The following is a 21,205-nucleotide window of genomic DNA, read 5'->3' as shown; positions in this document are numbered from 1 at the left end:
AGTTTCCACAAAACAACTGAGCTATCTCTGACCTATCAGTAAATCTGTCTGGGTGGAGTCTCTACAAAACTTGGGGCTTTCCTATTGTCCTTTTGCCATTACACAGTATCAGGGACTTTGTCATTTCAATTAGCCTCCAAGCTGCTTTAAGTTGCTCTGTTTCCAGTGATCAGGGAGCAGAAGTTGATAGCATGCCCAAATCTATTCCTGTGGCTTATTTCCAGCACAAAACAGAGCCAATAATCTTTATCTTCAAATATCAAGGATATAAAATTTTCCAGAAAGAACATGGCTCATCACCAGGCCTTGCACAAACAGAGCGCGCCCACGGTGCTGTGTGAGGAGCACAAACCTCTCCCAGCTGCCACAAGGGTTTTGCAACACAGGAAGCACAAGCAATATGTGCAAATACAGGCTGGCAGCGGTGTCATCCCAGAGATTTTTCCTTTTTTTGTGACACTAGGAAAGCTTGGGGCCAAGAGTGGATGTTCAGAGGATTAGCTTTGTTCTGAGCCACTGGGCTGTAGGTGAGCTGCTCAGAGCCATGCTTTTATCAAAATGCATATTCAAGAATTGCATCTGCCTCTCAATTTCCAAGGCAAATCTATAGTTATTCCCTTTATCTCACCTGATTTGTTCAGATAAGTTCAATACTCTAGCAGTAATAGATAAAGCATTCAGAATAATGCACTTCACCCTCTTCCCTTTAATTCTGCCTTGTGAAGAAAATCTGGCTGTCCCTAAGGACTCCCCTCTGCCTTGGGTCACTTTCATCATCTGCCTCTAAAACTTTCTTTTCTAGTGCTATTTGCTTCAAATACTACACTCCATAAATCTCCACCTCACAAAACCAATAGTTAATATTAGCTTTGCTTGCTTTGAGTGATTTAATTAACAGCCAGCATGTATTATGGAAAATCATAAATATTTATAAGTTCCAAAACATTCTTTTATTTGCTGCTGAGTGATACTGGAAAGGCTACACTAAGGTAAATTAAGTTTGTCTCAATTCAATTTAAAATTTGATTTTCACTTGACCAGAAAGAAAACACTGGAGTTAAACAATAGAAATATGAAGCACATCTCTTATTCTTGGCTCTGCCACTCAAATACTGCAGGTAAGATTCTCCAATGAGCTGAGTGGCCTTCTTTTATACATATTAGCAATTCTCCAGAGGATTGAATACACAAAGCTGCTCCCAGATGACCTCCATGCAAGCTAAGAAATTCATTAACCATCTTCAATCTAAAATTGAAATGAGAACAAAAAAAAGTTGCTTTCACAGTTTTATACACTTACCCTTCTATGAAAGCCATGGTAATTTATATATTGCTGCACTTGAAACACAGTATCTGAGATTCCTTTGGAGAACATGATTCTCTGCGAGTGTTTTGATTCTCTTTTTCCTACCTATGTGAATGCCACTGCTACCAAAAAGGATTTATGTCCTTGATAATTCTCAAGCTGACATTTATAAAACCACTGGGTGTTCATTTGCCCATTGTAAGAGGCAGCTGCAAAAGCCAGACTTTTCTTCCTGCCTACTAAAACCTGTTTTAAGACATAGAAACAGGCCCAGAAAAAATTACCACTCCTAAAAGGAGCTACACCTCAAAAGCCTACAATATGGGTTATTAATTCTGATTTGTTGTAGCCCACATTAATTTAATCACACCAGTGTGATTCAGATACTCTCTGAAATACACAGAGAGTGAAACTCAGTGGCACTATTTCAGCACTCACACACAAAGACTGACTCTGTGGAAATAACAGCAAAATATTTGAGCATATCCAGAAGTCCTGGTCCCCTAAAAAATGTTTCAGAGGGGTCTGATTGCCACACAAAGATGTCCATCAGATTCTGAAGGTGTCTCGTCATGAACAGAGACACCAGTTTCAGTGGCTGCTTTGCATTTGAGTTTCATGCCTGAGTTCTGACATGAGGCACATGAGGGCACATGACATTCCTTATCTCTTCTCCTTGGCTCCCCAAACTCCCTATCCCAGACCTATCTAATGAGCTGCATTGTTCTGAGCACAACAATTAATGTGTCCCATAACTCCTGCCATTCTCCATCTTCCAGTCAGTGAAGGTAGACTCAAGTGTCAAGAATTTCTTATTAGCTGGATCTCTTCTGTCTTATCTGAAAACACACATACACTGTCAGTGTAAGCAGAAATTAAATATGAGATGCAGTCCCTTGCTGGCCAGTGGTCCCTCCACATTCCTCTCAGAGTTCCTTCTAATGATTATTTTCATATATGACACTGCCTTGCTCCACTCTACCAAGACCCAGAGCCAGATCCAAACCCTCCTGTGGGTGCCCTGTGCCACAGGGACTGACAGACACTCCTGACTCAGTTTTTCCAATGTCTGGCAGGCTGATTGCCTTACATACAATTCAGGATATGGAGAAACACTTTTTTTCTTTGGTGTAATTTCTGAAATATCTTCTTTCAGGCAATGCACATTTCTCAGGACCACAAATTGGCTCCTTATGTGAACCACAGAGCCAGCCCAAGTGACTTCCTGCCCTCAGGCACTTGCGCCACTCCCTGGTGAAGGGTGACAGTCCTTCCCAGGCAGGTGATGATGGCAGCACTCATCCTGCAGATAGCACTGTGGGGACCTGAGGCCTGGCTCAGGAACTGAAAGAACTGGGCTCTGACATGGCTGTGACTCACAGTCTGCAGAGCACAGAGGAGAATCTGGGATTTACATGATGGACAAGGCATGAAAAGATGAATGACATGATTATCATCACCCTATCCTTCTCCTGGAACAATTTTGAATGAAAGTGCTTGTGGTTTCTCTGATCCAGGTGGATCACAATAATGTCAGTTTACACCAGTTATATCCAGAGCATACCAGCTGATAATAGAGCTTGGTACAGAGACACCTAAAGTGTAAATCCCACATGGCCTAAGAGGACATAGATGAGACAAAATGGTAGTGGGTAGACAGAGCTTGAGGAACTTCACTGGTAAAAACTGAGACACTTATATTGTCCTTAAGTTCTAAGACTATTTTTCCTATTTTTTTTCTTTTAAAAGAAGCTATATAAACAGGTTTGATTTCATGAAAATGTACAAGGGTTTGCTTTGACAAGGCCTGTCCACCAGGCAGATAACAAAAACACAGCTGGTGGCTGCTGGGGGGGACCCAGAGGAAGGAAATAAAGCTCCTGCTCTGACCTGCCCAGCAGTGCAGGGTCAGTCATTACCTGCACCACCAGCTCACAATAACCAGGTAACTCAGGAGAGAATTCCATGTTGGATCAATGTCACACACAACAACCCCTCTGAGGAGTCTGAAACAGCCCCATTCTGCTTTTCTTCAAACTAACAAAACTTCAGGAGGGGGAAATCTTGCTGAATTACACACAAGGAGAGACAAGGAAAGGCAGCATCTGTTATAGGCAGCACTGAGGGGATCACTCTTACAGGGCTCTCACTCACCCACCCCAACCCTGTAATTAGACACCGTGTGGGCCGGCCTGCGCCTCCTGTCGTGGCGCTGATTCCGAGTGAAAAAGGCCAGCAGCCTCCAGGGTTTGACAGGGAGCTGCCTGAGCAGAGCCTGCAGAGCACCAGCCCCTCCTGCATTCACCGTGGTAAGTGCTGGAAAATCCCTGGGCTTTGGGGATGAGTGTCTGTACAAGCTCTAGGTCGGGATTTCAAGGATTCCTTAGCTTAAAAATGGCCAGGCTGAGTGGTGTGGTCTGAGTGAACACGCAAAAAGCAAACAGCAGCGCTCAGACAGGGACCTGGGCAGCAGCTAGGAGGGTTAAAACTTTTCAATTCCAGGAAATCCCAGCAGGGGATGAGAATTGCTGGGCTGTGACAATGCAGTGCAGCTAGGAAAACAGGGTGGGTTCAGTGGGGCTAAGGTAATCTGAGACTCAATATATCCCTGTTTTTAAAGGAAGAACAAAATGACAGTATTTGCAGATGGTGGCTGGGCTTCTTTCATTTTTAAGGGAAGCTGCATCAAAACACAAGTAACAACAGAAATTAAAAAGGAGGATAAAAAAGGCTACATGTCTAAGCATTATTAAGAGCACTGAAAATTTAAAGGGAGAATAGAAATGGGGAAGAATTCTAGAGCTGTTTTGTGGAAGAATGTGAAAAATGACACTTTTTTGGTAGACTGCTGTGCATAGGGGAACTCGAACTAGTCATTGACAAGGGTTATTCTGCACTTCAAAAATGGACAACAAAAGGACAACGGTGTTGGTCTTGGAGCTGACTGAGTTTAAAAGCAGCCTGATCATGGAGATGGACAGTGGAGATCACCCTGGCAGGATAGACAAGTGGCCAGTGGTGGCTGAAGGCTCCCTGGCTGCTCAGAATTGGCACAGCCACTTCTCCAAACTGAATCACTTGTGTTGTTGGTTTGTTTTGGGCTTTTTATGATGCTTGTAGTTAGATTAAATTATCATAATTGCCTCTGTAAACTTGAATGTATGAATACCGTGTAAGGTCAAGGTGAGAACCCTATTATTTAGGAAATTTGAACAAATAGTGCACAGTAGGAAGCCAGAGTTGTTATTAAATATGTTTTCTTCACTGTTATCCTGCAATTTCCTAAGTTGTTCACCAGTTCTAAGCAACTGACCTAAACAACTTAAATCTTACTGCACCCTCCAACTTACCTACCTCACCTTTTATTGGAGCTCTTCCCATATTAAATGCCTCAAGAAAATAATTTGCATCACTATCCTGAGTCATTCAGGTCAATGTCCCAGTCCACTGTTTCCGATTCAGTTTAAGAGGTCAATTGGCACTCAGAAAAATCTCCTACCCAGAGCAGACAATGTGTGTGAGCCCTGCCTTGCCATGGTTATTACTTTGTATTTGGTGCTTTGGAGGAAGAAAATTTTCAAAAGGTTCTGCGCATCTTTGCTCTGCTACAAAATAGCAGATTTTGATTTCTTTGATTTTAAATTTGTGGGTTCAATTAAGGCCAGTATCCTCCTGCAGAACTTCACTGTACCTAAAAGCTGGTGAGCAAGCAGGAAGGGAGACTGACCAATGCCAAGATGATTTTTATTTATTTTTGCTCATTTGTACTGAAGCAGTGTCAGAACCTTCATCCAGAACCCTGCATTGGGTCCATGGGGAGGAGCTGGAGATGAAATTAAGTCGTTAGCAATTATGCCAATTACTCTACTGAGTTATCAGTACTGCTACCTGAGTTATCACACCATACCACCAGCATTTTCCTCAGTACTCTGCACACCAGTTTTGAGTATTTGATAGTTATTTGATAGTCTGCTCAAATAGGGTGCCTGAGCCACTGACTGTGGGCTGTGCCTAGGAAAAATTGTATTGTTTCTGTGCTTGTATAGAGTGGGCTGAACAACAAAATTACATTCAAATAAACAACTAAAAATCATATTGTACTTTCAGGTATTCACATATATCATAAAGCATAAATATGTACATGATACCCATTATGAGGCCTAAAGATACTATTGTAATTATTTTTCATTTTCTTTCTTTTACCATTTAAAATAATGTTCAATACTTGGGTGTGCAAGTAGTTCTTTAAATGCCTCACACTCAAGAATTTGCTGGGAGAACAAGAAATTTAACCTACAACTCCTATATCCAAAGCTTATATGTTAAACTCTGGATGGGTTCTCCTCCTTTGTATTGCTTTACAATTTTAACTGAATGCTGAGCCAAACTGCTGAAAAATAAGAAAGAAATAAAACAGAAAAGACAGAACTGCAAAGATTTTCTCTGCTTAAGGACAGTGCCAGTGCAGGGAATATGGGAAGTGTGGTTGCAGTGGTAAGTCAAGAAAATAATTGGAAAAAAAACTACCACACATCAAAAGGACCTGAAAGGAGGCAGAGAACTTAAACTTCAGTATTGAAGGAGATAAAGCAGACCTGAAAATTGGAAAGTACTATTGTCCCAGTTTTATGTGTGGAAACAAAGAATAACAAGTTCCTTGGCACTTCAAAAGTCGCTACTAACACAAGCAAGACTTCAAAGGTCTTTGCAGTTAGAGCTTCCTCAAATGTTCACCTGAGATCTGCAAACATGATATACAGCGTGACAGCATTTAATTCCCAAACTCCTAAACCAATCCTACATCCAAAACTGTACATTTTTACTACACTTTAGCCTAGATGTCAGCATTGTTTCATAGTGAGCTCATATCCAGTAACATCAGTGCTGAAAGCTGGAATTCAGTGTAATGCCAAAAACTGATTCCTCTAAAACCTTTGTCAGTGATGATCCAGCATGAACAGTGAGTAAAAAAAAACCCTGAAGCTAAAAAGCTAAAAAACCAAAATCACACCTTGATTGTGGTAAACTCTGATATATGATATGATAATGATATGACATATGATATTATAAGTTATATGACATGATGGTTCACAGCAGCAAGAACAGTATTTGTAAATCCAGGAGCTGCCTTCTAGTTCTTCCAACTAAAGCCTGAAATGCAATAATTACTCAATTTTTAATCTACTTAATCCATGCATTTAATTTTAATCTACTTAACTGTTGTAGTGTTGCGTGTATATAATTTTACTTAATCAAAATATCAAGTGGCAGAGATCTTCCTAAAATCCAAGTATCATGTGGCTTAAAATGTTGATCTTCTAAGACTGTCAGTGAGTTTGTCATGTCATGTAAGTGAATTCAATTACACAGCTTAATCTTTTAACAGTTCTTCACACTTTTTCTCTCATGGGTGAGTGGAGAAACTCTCCTATGGAGAATTTCATTATTCTGCCTCAGGATGATGCTGGACTGAAATTCCACAGGTCTGAAATTCCTCAGGTCATTCATCCTAATTTTTTACCTAATATCATATTAATTTCCTTCAAAATATATATATGGACTTTTCCTACAGATCAATAACTTTAAAAAAATTACCAATTTTTTTAATAGTTTCTTTTTTTAAAGAATCTCAGCTATGAGTTACTTAAGTCCAGTGATTTTTGAATTTCCAGCTCGAAAAGCTATTCTACATCAGATCTAAAACAATTGTCTGAACAGAGAATCACTGTGAATTCTTTTTTAACTGCTGTGAATTTCACCTGGTTTTGGTAAAGATGGACAAAAAACGTATCTTCTTAATTTTTTCATGCATCAAATATTTTTCCTTAATTCCAATGTCCAAAAATTATACATGTTGAAATTGTTATTTTCCCTATGAAATCTCTGTAACTTTTAGCCATTAATTCCCAGTTACCAATATTGCTCTTTTTTGCCCCCTGTTTTCTTCTAATTTCTTCCACTTTACCAAGTTACCTATGGGTTTTTAATTTATTTTGTATTACTTTTTTTTCAGCATAAAGCTCTTCAATTTTCATTAAAGAAAACATCAGCCATTTTTGTACCCTGGTACTGCCCACCAGAAAAAGAGATTACAAGTGTTATAAGAGAATGGTGAGTAAAATTCTTAGCAATTCAATAAATAACAAATGTTGTTTAAAATGTTTTAAAAAATCCATTTATGGCAGTGAAATCATTGGGTTAAAATGCTGATAAAGAGAACTCCTGAGATTTGGCCTTGCTTCTCACTAAGGCTCTGTGTGCATGTCCTCAGGAAGGTGTGTGGGTACATGTGTGGGACTGAAAAATGCACTGCAGACACTCATTATGCAGACTTTCTCATATCTCCCCAGCCCCAGCTGTGCCCATGAGTCACTGATGGAGCAACAGTGTCCTGAAGGTGCCCTGATGTCCTGAGTGAGGAGCCACCACTGCTCCAGTGCAGCTTTTATCCAATAGGATGGCAGGCTAGGAATGTTTGCAGTTTTTTCTAGGCTGAACATCAGTTTATGAATATTTAGTGCAGGTTTAGCATGTTGTCTGTGCACTGAGATGCCACCTGAGCTCAGCACAGAGCAGCCTCCTGCCAGCAGCCCTGGGCAGGCTGAGCTCTCATTCACAAACAAGTCCTTCCAGTTCCTCTTGTTCAGCACTACGCCTCCCAAATGCCCAGTGAAAGAATTTCCAAATTGCATGCTGCCTGAACTCTTTCTGCATAGTTTTTTAACCTCTTTGCAATCTTTTTGTCACTAACATAGGCTGATACAGAAAGGCTTCCCACTAAAAAAATTCTCTTCTACCCAAACTACAACTCTCTTAATTACAGAATGTATCAACATTCCACAGATGATAAAATTTCTACTACTCCTTTTATTTCCCTGGCCACATGTTTATTTCTATTTTCTGCCTTCAAAGGAAGATCCTTTGAAGGAAATTACTGACCACTTTTATTTGGCAATGATCTCCCATCTCTCCTTAAATCATTAATTTTCTTTCAGATTTTGGGTCTGAAAAGAAATTCTACTCTCCCTCCTGCTGCAGTGTTCCTGACAGGGACTGACCATCTCCTGGGTGTGAGGGCTGTCCATTAGTATTAACAAATCCTGTGGAGCTCTCCAGTTCATTGGATGAGCCACATCAGCTGTGATTTTCCTGCACTGTCATTCATCAGGTTCTCATCAGGATGATGGGCACCTTGACAGACATTCCAGCTGAGTGGAGCTGCTCCTTTTGGCTAACAGCTGGGACCTCTCTGTTCCTGCCCTTCACCAGCTGCTTAGAATAGCTCCTGACCCTTTTCCCTCCTCTTTTACTGCCAGACTTCCCTCTGCTTTCCATTCTCCTCGAGCAGATAGTTTTCCTCTCTGGTAACTATACCAATAAATGAGGTTTAGGATCAGATCTGTATTTCTGAGGAAATTTCATGATTCCTCTCAGCTCCTGCTCACTGCTGAGATACTCATCCTCACTCCTCTGCCCTAACACACAAACAAAACAAGCTCTTACCAAACAGGGACTTCAGAGTTTATTAGAGAGTGCTCTGACCTATCCTGTTTGGCTTTGTTAGGAAACCATGTCATTACAGCCAGGTAATCCCACTTCCATCGAAAACAAGCACAGAGGTGGATCACACGTTCCTCCTGTTGACACGTGTCACACAGGCTTCAAGGACAAATTCTGTAAAATTCCCAATTGTTTCTTCTTTGTTTCTGAAAGCATTTTGTAGTGTCAGGGACCTCTGGGGTGTTGTGTTTCTGCCTTTCTCACATCTGTAAAAACATCCTTGGGCAGTGCTATGCACATAGTGAGATTATAACTACTGGATTTACCACTTTTTTCTTAATATTTCTAATGAGCTACCCCAGTGGCCAGGGGTGCCAACTCAGATTTTTGGTTTAAAAGTAAAGCAGTATGTTGGAAATGGGAATGTGGGTGCCATAGCAAACACCTAAAAGAGGAAATTGAGAACAGTGACTGAGGCAAACGAGAGGTGAGGAGGTGAAATTAAAGGAAGTTCTGCCATGGAAAAGACCAGTAAGGAAAGTGTAGAGGAAAGGAATCTGATCAAAGTTTTTCTTGCATTGAGGAGCCTAAGCTGCCAAGAGTGCAGACTTCAACAAGTTACATGTACCACTGTGCTTGTACCACACCTCTCACCTCTCCCACCATGGCAGGAAAACAAATCAGGGTGCTGTGGTCTGATTGATGCCAGCAGCAGCAGGCATGCAGTATTGTCTGTGCAAGAAATGCAGAGAACAGCAAATCTGAGTGGTGGGGAGGGATCCCTTTGTTACTCCTGTGCTGAGAATGACACAGGAACAGGTGGGGGGCACTACTGTAGAAAGGGTAAAGAAGGTTTATTAAAGAGCACTGTGCAGTTTTTATAGAGCAATATGATTGATTCTACTTGATTGGCTAACTAACAAAAACATCTGCACACAGTCTTTGAGAAGAATAGACAAGTAGAAAAACACCACTTGCAGATTGTTTATGCTTAACAAGTTATCACATCCTTACAACGATTTAAAACTTCTCACAAGCCGCTGTGAGAAACACTTGCTGTTTCACTGTCTCTGTCCCATGGCATCCACATCCCTTCCCTCATCCTGCTGGGAACACTGGCCCTAAGCAGCCCAGGATGCTGCTGGCTGTGGGCACATTGTTTTATGGTCAGTTTTTGTCTGTCAGAACCCCCAGGCCTCCTTCTGGCTGATGTGCACAGACCAATGTGTGAGGTTGTCCCTCTTCACGTGAAGGTCTTTGCATTTCTCTTTGTGTTACACTCTTTTTAAAAAGGACAAAACACTCGAAATAAACTGCTTAACCTGTGTATTCAATTTGCTTTAGGTTGTTGGAATGTGGATTGTTGCATTTTATCTCCTTGGCACAGTAGCAGGTGAGAAATTGTATTTTTAAATGCTGCCACTAGAAGGTGAATTCAGATGAAGTGGTACATAGCAGATGATAACTGTTATTTCCCTTTACTTTGAAATTGTGGTATCATTTGTGGGTCATGGTAGGGCAATGCCTGTTACAGTGCATGGAACTAATGCTAAAAGGCTCTGCTATGTTTAAAACTTATTTTTTAAGAGCGCAAGAGAGATAACTCTGTGCTGAAAATCCACAGAGAAATTCCGAGTTGTGTGTCCTATTTCTATCAAGGCAATGCAAGATTTGTTTTTATATTGCTGCTTTATATAAAGAGCTGACCAGCAACAGGGTGCTCAGCACACCAATGCTCAAGCATAAAAGTTGAGTCTAAGTGAGCACAAGACCCACTTGATCTAGAAAAAATTACTATATTGAAGGAAATGTTCACATCATTCTTTGTACAAGGTTACCTTCATTCCCATGACAGAGACACAATGCTTTGGAGTAGAAGGTATGCAGGAGAAACTCTAACAAGCATTTCTTACTAGGCTGTTTTTAAAAAGGAACTGAATCTTTTACAAGCCTACAAAGTGGTGCCAAAACACTGTGTGGGTCTTGACTTGGTTTATCCTTCTTTACATGGTTTATTTAGCTCTGCTTGTGTTCCCACTTGAGGCAATACACACAAAGGACGTATAAATGACCTTTAAAAATTAATTTCAAAATCAATAATGAAAATAAATCCTTAGATTTTTGCTCTTCAAACTGCTTAGTCTCAAATACATCATCAAGCAAGAGGGTCATTCATATAAACAAGTTGCTTCTTCTGCTCTAGGTAAAGAAGTTTGCTACCCCAGGCTTGGCTGTTTTACAGATGACCCACCCTGGTCTGGGGTACCAGGGAGGCTTCTGACAGGTTTGCCTGATCCCCCAGAAGAGATGAACATCAGCTTCTCTCTCTACACCAGAGAAACAGGAAACAACTCACAGGTGACATTTATTTTTAACATCAAAAGCTGACTGAACCTAAAAATGTTGGTTTAACTTGTTACAAAGTCTGTGTCAGTCACCATAGGCAAACAAGTCAGAATCAGAAGTTAGTTTGAAGGTACAATAATGAATATACTTTGGGGTAAAACACAAAAAAAGTGTTATGAATGAAGAAGAGATTTCCTGGTATTTTCCTGAAATTTAGGATAGAGGTTATGGCAGACTACCTTTTGCATGTATTTGAGTCTCTGAGGAAGGTTGAAGTACATGGGATACACTCAGCAGCAGGTTGCTCAGCACTTCTGGTGCTGATAAAATAAATCAAAATACAGCTTCCACTACTTCCCATTAAACTTTAGCATATCTATGATCTAGGACACAGCCCTTCCACACCCAAACTCCCTGAGCTCACATCACAGCCCCTGTATTTGTCTGAAAACAATACAGACAGATAACATTCTCAAGAAAAAATAGATAATTAGGTAGCTTGCAGCAGTGTGTGAAGATCAGCCCCACCCGTGCTGCATGCAGCCCTTGCATGAAGCCCTTCCAGCTTTTCTGGAGTGGCTGATGAGGAAAACAGGCTGCAGCTTGGAAACAGCAGCACTGAATCAAAGGTCAGGTCAGCAAAGGACAAGCTGGAGCAGGAATTGTGGATCTGGTGGGCTGCTCCCTGCAGAAACTCATCACCTCAGGCCAGGAGACACCCTGTGACCATGTGGTACTTTTAGGTTGCTTCATATCCTGCAAAAGGGGGTTCTGCATGGAGAGTATGGGAGCAGCAAAAACCACAAGGGCTCAATTTCTGTGGAAACCATAGTGGAACTGAGAAATATGAGATTTTTGGTCCCTGAGTTCCAAAAACCACAGACTTTGTCCTGTCAAAGTAGAGTCCCTTTAGTCCTGAGGCTATGGCCTAGCTGACTTCTTTTAATATTTGAAAGTAGGAACAGATAAAACCTTTCTATTTTTTTTAACCTATAGGTGATCTCGGCGATAAACTCCTCGACCATCCCGAAGTCACATTTTTCCTCACATAGGAAAACCTCCTTCATCATTCATGGATTTGGCAGCACTGGAAAAACAGGCTGGGTGGTAGAAATGTGCTTGGTATGAGACAGTATCCTCTGGTTCCCATCAGCTCTCCTGGCATCCTTTAGGCATTAATGCCCACCATGCATTTACAGTTCATATAGGCTGTACAAGATACAAATGAAGAATTAAATTTCACACACACCAGTGTTCCCACTCAGGAAGATGCAGCATATCAAGGTCCCTTGGTCCTCTCTGATATTATTTTCCTCTAGAATTTCCATTCACAAACCCTTAGATCAGATCAAGGCAATAACTGAGCAGAGCTGTCCCCAGCCTCTATATCCATGTGCAGACACCAAATCACAGCTGCTCCCATTGGCAGAAAACTCTTTCAGTCCAAGGGCCCTCCTGACTGTAAAGCTCAAATTTCAGTCTATAAATACAACCCTGGCTCACCACTATTTGTTCTTAGAGAAAAACAAAACCAACCCAAACAAACAAACAAACATTAAGAACACCACCAAAATTTTTGCTTTTTGTTTGGTTACAGAGCCCAGTGGAAAAACCATTTCAAATGTGAAATGTGGAAGCTCCCACAAAACCAGCAGAGTGTACCTTGGCTCTGGCAGACAAGCAAGATCTGCTCTACCTGCTGCTGCTTCTGTACTGGCAGGGAAAGCCCAAGCTGGAAAAGACACCTCTGGATTTTAAATCACAAACCAGCAGCACTACTTCTGTTCACAAATCTATGAACACTTTTAATCTGAAATACTAAATTTCCTTTTTCTGTTATTTTCAATTGAAAATAAGCAGAATTCTTTCTGGCTCTCTACACTACAAACTTATGGTCCCCACAGGAGAGGAGCGAGTCCAGGATGCATTATAGTTTCACTTCTGTTTTCCTTGCCATTCACCTTTGGCTGTTTTTCATGGATTAATTTTTACCACTCCTTGTTCTATCTCAAACCTTAAGTGAACCTTATTCACAGAAAACTGTAACTGCAGAATAATGGGATTCTTCCACTGGAAAAATCACTATCTTTGGTACTGTGTCCAGTACCAAAGTGACCAATGCTTGCTTTGCTGAAAGAGAATCTTTCTCCTCTCCTCCAAATTTTTTTTGAGTGACATGACTTTGACAGTTTTAATCCCAGTTGGTAAATAAGACAGTATACTTCTTATACAATTCAGTTAAACTACCAACATCCCTCAAAGAAAGCCACAGTACTGTACATAGAATCTACTGTGCAGCTGTATGGCATTTCAGAAGTATTTCAAATATAAAAATGGGGTATAAAGTAAAATATTTTTATTACAGTTTTCATAATTTTTTTTGAGGAATGGCTTGTTACATTCTGTCTTGTAAGAAGACATGTTTCAGTGTGGTACAGGCTACAGTGAAGTAGTAAAGAATGAGAAACTTATGTTGCATTTTAATCCTTAGTCCAGTTGATGTTGAATCTCTGATTGATATTTTGTTTCTTTAAATACTTTGCTTTGTGTGTTCCCACGTCAGTTATTACTGGAGGTGGAAAACATCAACTGCATTGCTGTGGATTGGAAAGAGGGAGCAAAAGGCACCTACGTCAGTGCAGTGAACAACATCCGTGTGCTGGGGGCTGAGGTTGCTTATTTCATAACAGCTCTGCAGGTAAAGGACCCTTCACCTTTGTTATTTCATAACAGCCCTGCAGGTAAAGGACCCTTCACCTTTATTATTTTATAACAGCCCTGCAGGTAAGGACCCTGGTGCAGTTCCCTGCTTCAGCTGCTGCCATTCCCAGTGCAGTGCTGGGGCTGTGACACTGCTGCCTGGGGTTTGCACCTTGGCCAGAACGGTCAGGCAGGGCTGTACAGCTGAGATCCAGCTAATTATACTAATTATCAGCCCTGTAAGGACTTCTCACAGCCTCAAAGGACACAGAGGAAGCTGGGACCGAGGAGTTGTACCTATTAATTAGAGACAGTAGGTGGCAACATCTCCATATGATGTTACAGGCAAGCTGCGGAAATGAGGCGAGTTCAGCGCTACCCAGAGTTCCCCAGCATTATATACCTGTGCCAGAAGTGCATTAATATCTCAGCTTAGCATCGCCAAAACAAGCTGCCTTGCTTGATAATTCCATGTTTGCTATCTGCAGGCACCATAAACTATGCAGTTTCCTCCTGGCTGTGAGCCTCGTGCTCCCAAAGGCAAGTGTTCACTTGTGCACACAGAGTGCAGAACACTTGCAAGGTTTGTGCAGCAGCATTTCCCACTGATTTCAGAAACACTCAGGGGTACTTGGAGCTGCTGAAAATCAGAATTTTGCCTGGCACTGGACTTGACCCTGGCCAGGAGTTGTTCATCTTAAAGTGCCGCAAGAGGAAGTTCAGAGCCCGTGAGGCAAAGTGACAACCTTGCAAGAACCTGAGGCTCAAAAAGCACTTTACCAAAATCTACTGTTCCTTCCCAGGAAAATCATGTGTAGCCTCACACATTTGGCTTCTGGATCTTTCTCCTCTGTGTGTAAATATCAGGTCATTTGAAGATGTGTTCAGTTTCTTATTTACTCTCTCTGTTACTGCATCATGTGCAGTCTAGGGCACCCTTTCTTCCCTTACAAAAATGCATAAATGATGCTTAGGCTTCCTTTTCTTTTCCCTAATTTAAAAATGTCTGGAGTTTCATTGTCATAAAGGTTCAGCTGCATTGTAAATGGAAGCCCTGCAGCAAAATGTTCTCAGAGGAATCTGCCATCTAACAATAAAGGCAGACAGGTCCATTCTCCAGATCTGCTTTAATTTTGGTACACACATTACAAAACTTAATGTAAAAAATGGAAGCAATTGGCAACTTTGTTGGTTTTGATTGCTACAAAACTCAATGAATGTGTCCCCTCTGTCTCTCTTTCCACCTTCAATGCAAGTGTAAAATCTCAGCAGTGAGATGTACAGCTTGTGCAACACCTTGAGACCTTGTAGAGCTGAGACCTGGCTAAGAGCAGAATGGATGTCACCCCACCTGAGCTTGGCAGTGAAAATGTTATTCTTTATATGAGCACATATTCTAAATAGACATGGAGAATAGATATGTCACTAAAAAAAGGGCTGCAAAGTAGAATAAATAAGGAAAAAAGATCATTTTTATGGAAGATGACATTAGGCATTGATCCAAGTGGGAAAGATTGTCCATATTTGTCACACAGGATAATGGAATACAGCAAGCATATGCCAACACTGCAGCAGTGAACCCTTCATCACTATGCATGTAAAATTCCAGATGGGATCATTTTTCTGTCAATTCTTAGTGTAATTTAAACAGCAATTAACTCAAGGAACTCCCCCTCTGTTTGCTATGCAGAAAGTCGGCCTAGATGTTCCCAGAGGCCCATAATGTCAGAGCTTCTCTTTGCTTGTTATTCAAAGCCTGTGTTCTTATCTCCTACCACCACCACCACCACCTTAATGCTCAGAAAATGTTCGGGTACTCCCCTTATGAAATCCATTTAATTGGCCACAGCCTGGGAGCACACACTGCAGGAGAGGCAGGAAGAAGGATCCGAGGCATCCGACGGATAACAGGTAATGGATTACTCTGCTCACCAAGATCCAGAGCTGGCAGCGTGTGTTTAAAGGGAAAAAAACTTGCAACACACTGGTCTGTAGATTGGAATTAAATTACTGGCAGTGCTGGAAATACCTGTCATGAGAGCAGACCAAATTTATGCTTCTCAGAAACAGGGTAATTATTACATTTTTCTGTGTTTAAATGAAATACTCTTTAGTGGAAGGACAAGCATAGCTAACATGTTTGTAGCATTGCCATCATTCAGTGGGTTACATCAAGCTACAAGAACCCTTAGTTTTCCCTATTTACAGCTTTAGAGCCCAGTAATAAGTCCATGGGTAATAAATGCCTCCTTGCCTCCTTCCTAGTAATATAATATGCCATTATATAATCTGTACTTCTCTTGGAATAAGTTTTCAGAAAGGTTCACAAAACCATACTGTTTGCCCTTTTTTTTTTGTTGTTTTTTAATCAACAAAGTGATTTTGAAACCGTCATTGCAGGTAAACATGCAATTCCAACACTATAAAAAATAGCTTGGAATTCACATCAAATAGCTTGGAACTCACATCATTATTGGGCTTGGAAAACGAAACAACTGATTTCATGAGTTGGCAAAAGATTTATTAACATGTACAACACTTCTCTTTCTCCCTCAACCAATAAATTTGGGGTGGTTTTTTTAGGTTTAGACCCTGCTGGGCCCTATTTTGAAGGTACTCCCCCCGAGGTGAGACTGGATCCTACAGATGCCAACTTTGTTGATGTGATCCACAGCAATGCTGCTCACTTCCCTGCAGCAGGTGAGTGCTCCTGTGCCAGGGGGCACCTGCAGGGGTGGGCACCAAGGCACTGACACCTTCCCATGCATGTCTCAGGGTTTGGAATGTATAACACCACTGGGCACCTGGACTTTTACCCAAACGGAGGAACTGTGATGCCTGGATGTGCTGATTTGATTCCAGAGATGAAACAAAGTGATTTTGAAGCCATCATTGCAGGTAAACATGCAATTCCAACACACCTATTATTTTATTTTTGTTCAGTTCTGAAACATGAATGGTGAAAATTGCCCATTGGGAGAAAACAGGAAAACAAAATTACTTTTTGCCTGTTTACTCCTAAGTTAAAAGGAAGTAAGAAACAGCAAAGGCTGGAGCAGAACAGTGCTCCACAGAGAACTCTGCAGGGAAAGGATGTGTCACACATGCCTAAGCTTTGCTTCTCTAATTTGAAATCAGATGCAAACCCCAAAAAGGCAGGAAGCAGGGGTCTGCAGGTCCAACAACCCCAGCAGGAGACTTTCCAGGCTGAGAAAGGCCAAATCAGCAGCGTGACAGACAGCACCACCTCTGGTTTCTTGCAGGTGCTGTAAAGGGCATCCAACACCTCTAAGGCATGGATTAGGTGAAAGCAGTGAGTGTTCCCAGGGACTGTACTTGCCTCACCTCTGAACTTCTCTATTTTCAGAGATTTTGGACACTTGGGTGGTTCTCTTTGCTCTGTTAAGCCCTTAAAATGTAACAAATGGTATATTGCTATGACATCTCACATGTGTATATATATATATATATATATATATATATAAAGTGTGTGTATGTGTTTATATATATATATATGTGTGTATATATATGACATATGACTGTCTTCTTAAAAGGGACTATTACATCATAGCAAACCAATATGCACCTCACTCGAAATCTTAGGATAATGGTACACCATTCTCCAGAAAAAAACACAAAAAACCCAGCAATTTCTCCTGCAACTAGAAATTCAGACCAAAAAAGAAATTATTACAGGCCCATGCTGCTGTTCTGTTGTGTGCCTGAGCTGTTTCCATGGTGAGCCAAGGGCAACTCTTGCAGAAGATAAGGGGAGGTTGTTTTATCAAAGCTCATAAACTTTAAACTTTTTTTCCAACAGATGCTACACTCTTTGGGGGGTGCCACCACTCACGCAGCCATGAGTATTATTTTGCAAGTATCCTCTACCCCACTGGGTACCTTGCATATCCCTGTGACTCCTATGAAGCCTTTAAGAAAGTAAGTGTTTCAGCCCAGGAAGGGCTGAGGTGCAAAGCAAATATTCCAGGTCTGTGGAGCAGCCAGCACTTGGGTGCTGGTGGCTGGGGTCCCATGGAGTGGCTGGGTGGGAGGGAGCAGAGCACACAGCAGTTCCACTGTTCCACCCTGGAAAAGGAATCCTGAGGCATAAATGGTGTCACCAAATACTGGGGACAGAAATAAAAGCTTGTGGAATTCCCACCCCAAACTTTATGCAAAGGGAATGGAAGTTAGGTAGATGTATTCTACTAATTCCTACATTTAAAGCCTCCAGTGTCCTTGACTGCTCTCTAGTTTGTGTTAGGCACTAATGCCCAATTAGATTGGAGCACCTAAACCACATTTATGAACATTGCTCCTTTCATTTTCCCCCATTTGTGATTGCAGGCAAGTCCCCCTTGGCAAGGAGGGCAAAACTGGCCTGTATTTTGCACCAGAATCTACCTGAAAAGTATTTGAGCTCACAAGTTTCAGGCTATTGCCTTACACAGGCTCATTATTACCAAACCTGCTCATTCTGCACCTTCTTGGGTGCAGAAGCCATTATCTAAAACAAGTTTGTCAGGTTTTGGTGTTAAATTAGGAAAACACACAGTACTGCCACAGCTTTGCAAGATCAGGACAGCATCTGGAGCCTTAATTTCATAAGATCTAGCATGAAAAACAAAATTCCTCATTAACTGATGCTCTTATTTTCCCTAGGGAAACTGTTTCCCATGTCCACAGGAGGGATGTCCAATGATGGGGCACTATGCTGACAGATTCCCAGAAAAATTGAAGAGGGTAGACCAAAAGTATTTTTTAAATACAGCAGCAGATGAGCCTTTTGCTAGTAAGTGGGGAAGGTTTGTTACAGTTGTTCTCAAGTTTGCAAAGTGCCTTGATGTGATTTACAGCCCTGCACCTGTGCTGCTTCTGTAAATAACTGCTAATAGCCTGACAGAAAATGCTGCATGACTTGTGCAATGTAGCAGCCAAGCTCACCAGTGATATTCTGGATTTATTTCTGTTTTTATTTATGCAGCTTGGAGACAAAAAGTATTTGTCAAATTGTCTGGTGTAAAGAAAACGAGGGGAGACATAAACCTGGTTTACTACGACACACAGGGGAACTCAAAAGAATATGAAGTTGCCAGGTAAGTGAAATTAATATTTTTCTGCAGTATTTAATGCTGCTAGCACTAATCTACATACTTTCCACACATTTCATCCTGCATTGCAAATAATCTGCTTCACATCAGATAGGAAAGAAGTTATTACTTAGAACCATGAGGGCAGATGGATGGTTGTAAAAAGGGAGTGGAAGGCATCTCCATTTCCATGAGTTCTGTGTTTCTGAACTCCAGGTGAGTGATCCCTGCAAACTCAGCACACAGGGGCTCTGGGGACAGCCCCAGTCTCACTCCTGTCACCTCCCCATGGCCACATTTAAAGTGTTTTGTGCTGCTTTTCATCCTCTCCTCATTCAGAGCCCTGATCCAGTGCCCTGTGCTCTTACAGAGAACACCAAAAATGCAAATTTCTATTGTTAAAAAATTTCTATTGTGAAAATACATGGAGCATATGATTTATTGCACTGATCTCTGAACTGTTAAACTTAGTGATGCCATTTTTCCTTCTATTTGCAGTGGAGACCTCTCTCAAGATGATGTTTACACACAGTATCTTGATGTTGAAATCAACCCCAAAAATACTACAAAAATTGAATTTCTCTGGAATAAAGCCATATTCTCTCTGCTCTGGGCAAGACTGGGAGCAGAAACAGTCAATATAATACATGGAGCAGATGGGCATAGGTGAGTGTATCCCATTTAGAGGTCAGAAAACAAAACCCTGAAAAAACCCTGTGAGAAAAGATGGAGAAATGGTCTTAAATTTGACACATGGTTTGTAATCAACAATGTGAATTTCAATGAGGAAAAATACAAGGCATTGCACTTTGGACAGAAAAAAAACCAGAAAAATCAGATGTTTGACTATGCACCTGGGAATAACTGTCTGGGAAAGAATACAGCAATGAATAATTTGAAATGTTCAGCTTTTCTACAGCAAAACAATTACAAACTGAGACAAAGCATATTAAACCTCAAATTTTACAGCTGGTCCCCAAAAGAAGGAAATTCACCTTCTTGCTATTCATAGCAGATATTAATAATCTTTACAGCAGGCTATTAGGAAGCCTTCAGTGGGATTATGGGTTGGGCTAACAACCCTCAAGGTGACAGCTGGCACCCTTTCATTTTTCATTGGGCAAAAAGAGATAAATCTTGATTTAAGCTTTGTTTTTTCTTCCTAGGTCAACTCTTTGTGGCCATGGAACTGTGGCATATGGAGAGCCTCAGTTACTCACACCTTGCTAGAGGTGCCCAAGGTCTGTACATGGCAGCTGAGTAAACCCTCAGCCTTGTGCATGGAGATCTTGGCACAAAACACAATTAAAGCAACTTAAAAAATAATAAATTGTTGTTCCCTTTGGGTTTTTTTTAGTTCTTTGCAAACACACGTGTCAGTGTTTCTCATGTTTGAGCCGCGTTTATTATGCTTGTAACTATGGAGCAACCAGAAATCACAGATACTAAAATCCAATTCAAACAGTGCACAGCCTCACTCTGCCTGTTCCTCAAGGCAAGAGCTGAGTCCTTCCACACTGATAGATAAATCTGGGATATTATCAAACACTCTCAAGGCAGCACATGTCCTCAGAGCACACCTGCAGGTCTGAAACAGCTCCTTTCTGCAGCCTGTGCTGCTGATGAGGGTTTTGCAGCCCCGCACAGGAGCCCTGCCTCCAGAAGAGGCTCTGGGATGGGGCAGGAGCAGCACAAGGAGCAGGACAAGGTGATTCCTGCTGCAGGTGAGCACAGCCCTTTGTACTGCACCTGCCTGGAAAGGCAGACAAGGCAAACCTCAACTGCTCCCCACTTTGGAAGGAACTGAACACTGAATCCCAGCTCCCGGATGCTGTTTAATTTCAAACACAAACATTTGCAGTGGCCACTGAGAGTCCTGAAGAGAAACTGAGTAACCAGGTTTGCAAAACCTGGCACTGACCATTTCACATTTAAAATGACCATTACTGCTCTGCAAAGCACAGCATGATGAGCCTCCTGCAGCTGTAAGAGACCAAGGCAGGGGATATTTTTCCAAGTATAAAACCCAAACTCTGAGCTAATGAAGAAGGAGTTAATAATTCATTTACTCCCATTCCCCCATGTTTGATAAATTACACACAAGCACTTGGGCAGATAAAGTTCTAAGAAATAGAGGCAGAAATACTATGAGAAAACATTTATGAGTATAGACTTCTGAATGATTTTTTTTAAAGAAAAAACCCAGCCCTGTTGAATCCTTGATTAAACACAAGCGTAAAAACATTAAAGCATAATTAAACAC

At 41.3% G+C, this 21,205-nt stretch overlaps 1 protein-coding gene across 1 annotated transcript; it reads left to right on the top strand.

The window, feature by feature from the left end:
• The first annotated feature begins 3,518 nt into the window (after nucleotides 1-3,518).
• On the top strand, nucleotides 3,519-20,243 carry LOC135449919 (pancreatic lipase-related protein 2-like). Its single transcript, XM_064717374.1, has 14 exons — nucleotides 3,519-3,615; nucleotides 7,320-7,417; nucleotides 10,151-10,199; nucleotides 11,010-11,164; nucleotides 12,149-12,274; nucleotides 13,716-13,850; nucleotides 15,655-15,763; nucleotides 16,436-16,552; nucleotides 16,628-16,750; nucleotides 17,673-17,791; nucleotides 18,515-18,644; nucleotides 18,837-18,948; nucleotides 19,441-19,608; nucleotides 20,109-20,243. The coding sequence occupies exons 2-14, from the start codon at nucleotides 7,415-7,417 to the stop codon at nucleotides 20,170-20,172; spliced, it is 1,410 nt and encodes a 469-aa protein (XP_064573444.1). The 5' UTR covers nucleotides 3,519-3,615; nucleotides 7,320-7,414; the 3' UTR covers nucleotides 20,173-20,243.
• The last annotated feature ends 962 nt before the right edge of the window (nucleotides 20,244-21,205 follow it).

The sequence above is a fragment of the Zonotrichia leucophrys genome, chromosome 6, assembly GCF_028769735.1.
Source record: "Zonotrichia leucophrys gambelii isolate GWCS_2022_RI chromosome 6, RI_Zleu_2.0, whole genome shotgun sequence".
Taxonomy (NCBI): Eukaryota; Metazoa; Chordata; class Aves; order Passeriformes; family Passerellidae; genus Zonotrichia; species Zonotrichia leucophrys.
Note: the sequence above shows the minus strand (reverse complement) of the source record. Positions and strands in the feature narration are given on the sequence as shown.

What these genes read in the sequence shown, in the direction of transcription:
- LOC135449919 (XM_064717374.1), top strand. An exon ending in TCTCCTTGGCACAGTAGCAG is followed by an intron (nt 10,200 to 11,009) that starts GTGAGAAATTGT and finishes CTTCTGCTCTAG; the next exon opens with GTAAAGAAGTTTGCTACCCC. An exon ending in AAACAGGAAACAACTCACAG is followed by an intron (nt 11,165 to 12,148) that starts GTGACATTTATT and finishes TTTAACCTATAG; the next exon opens with GTGATCTCGGCGATAAACTC.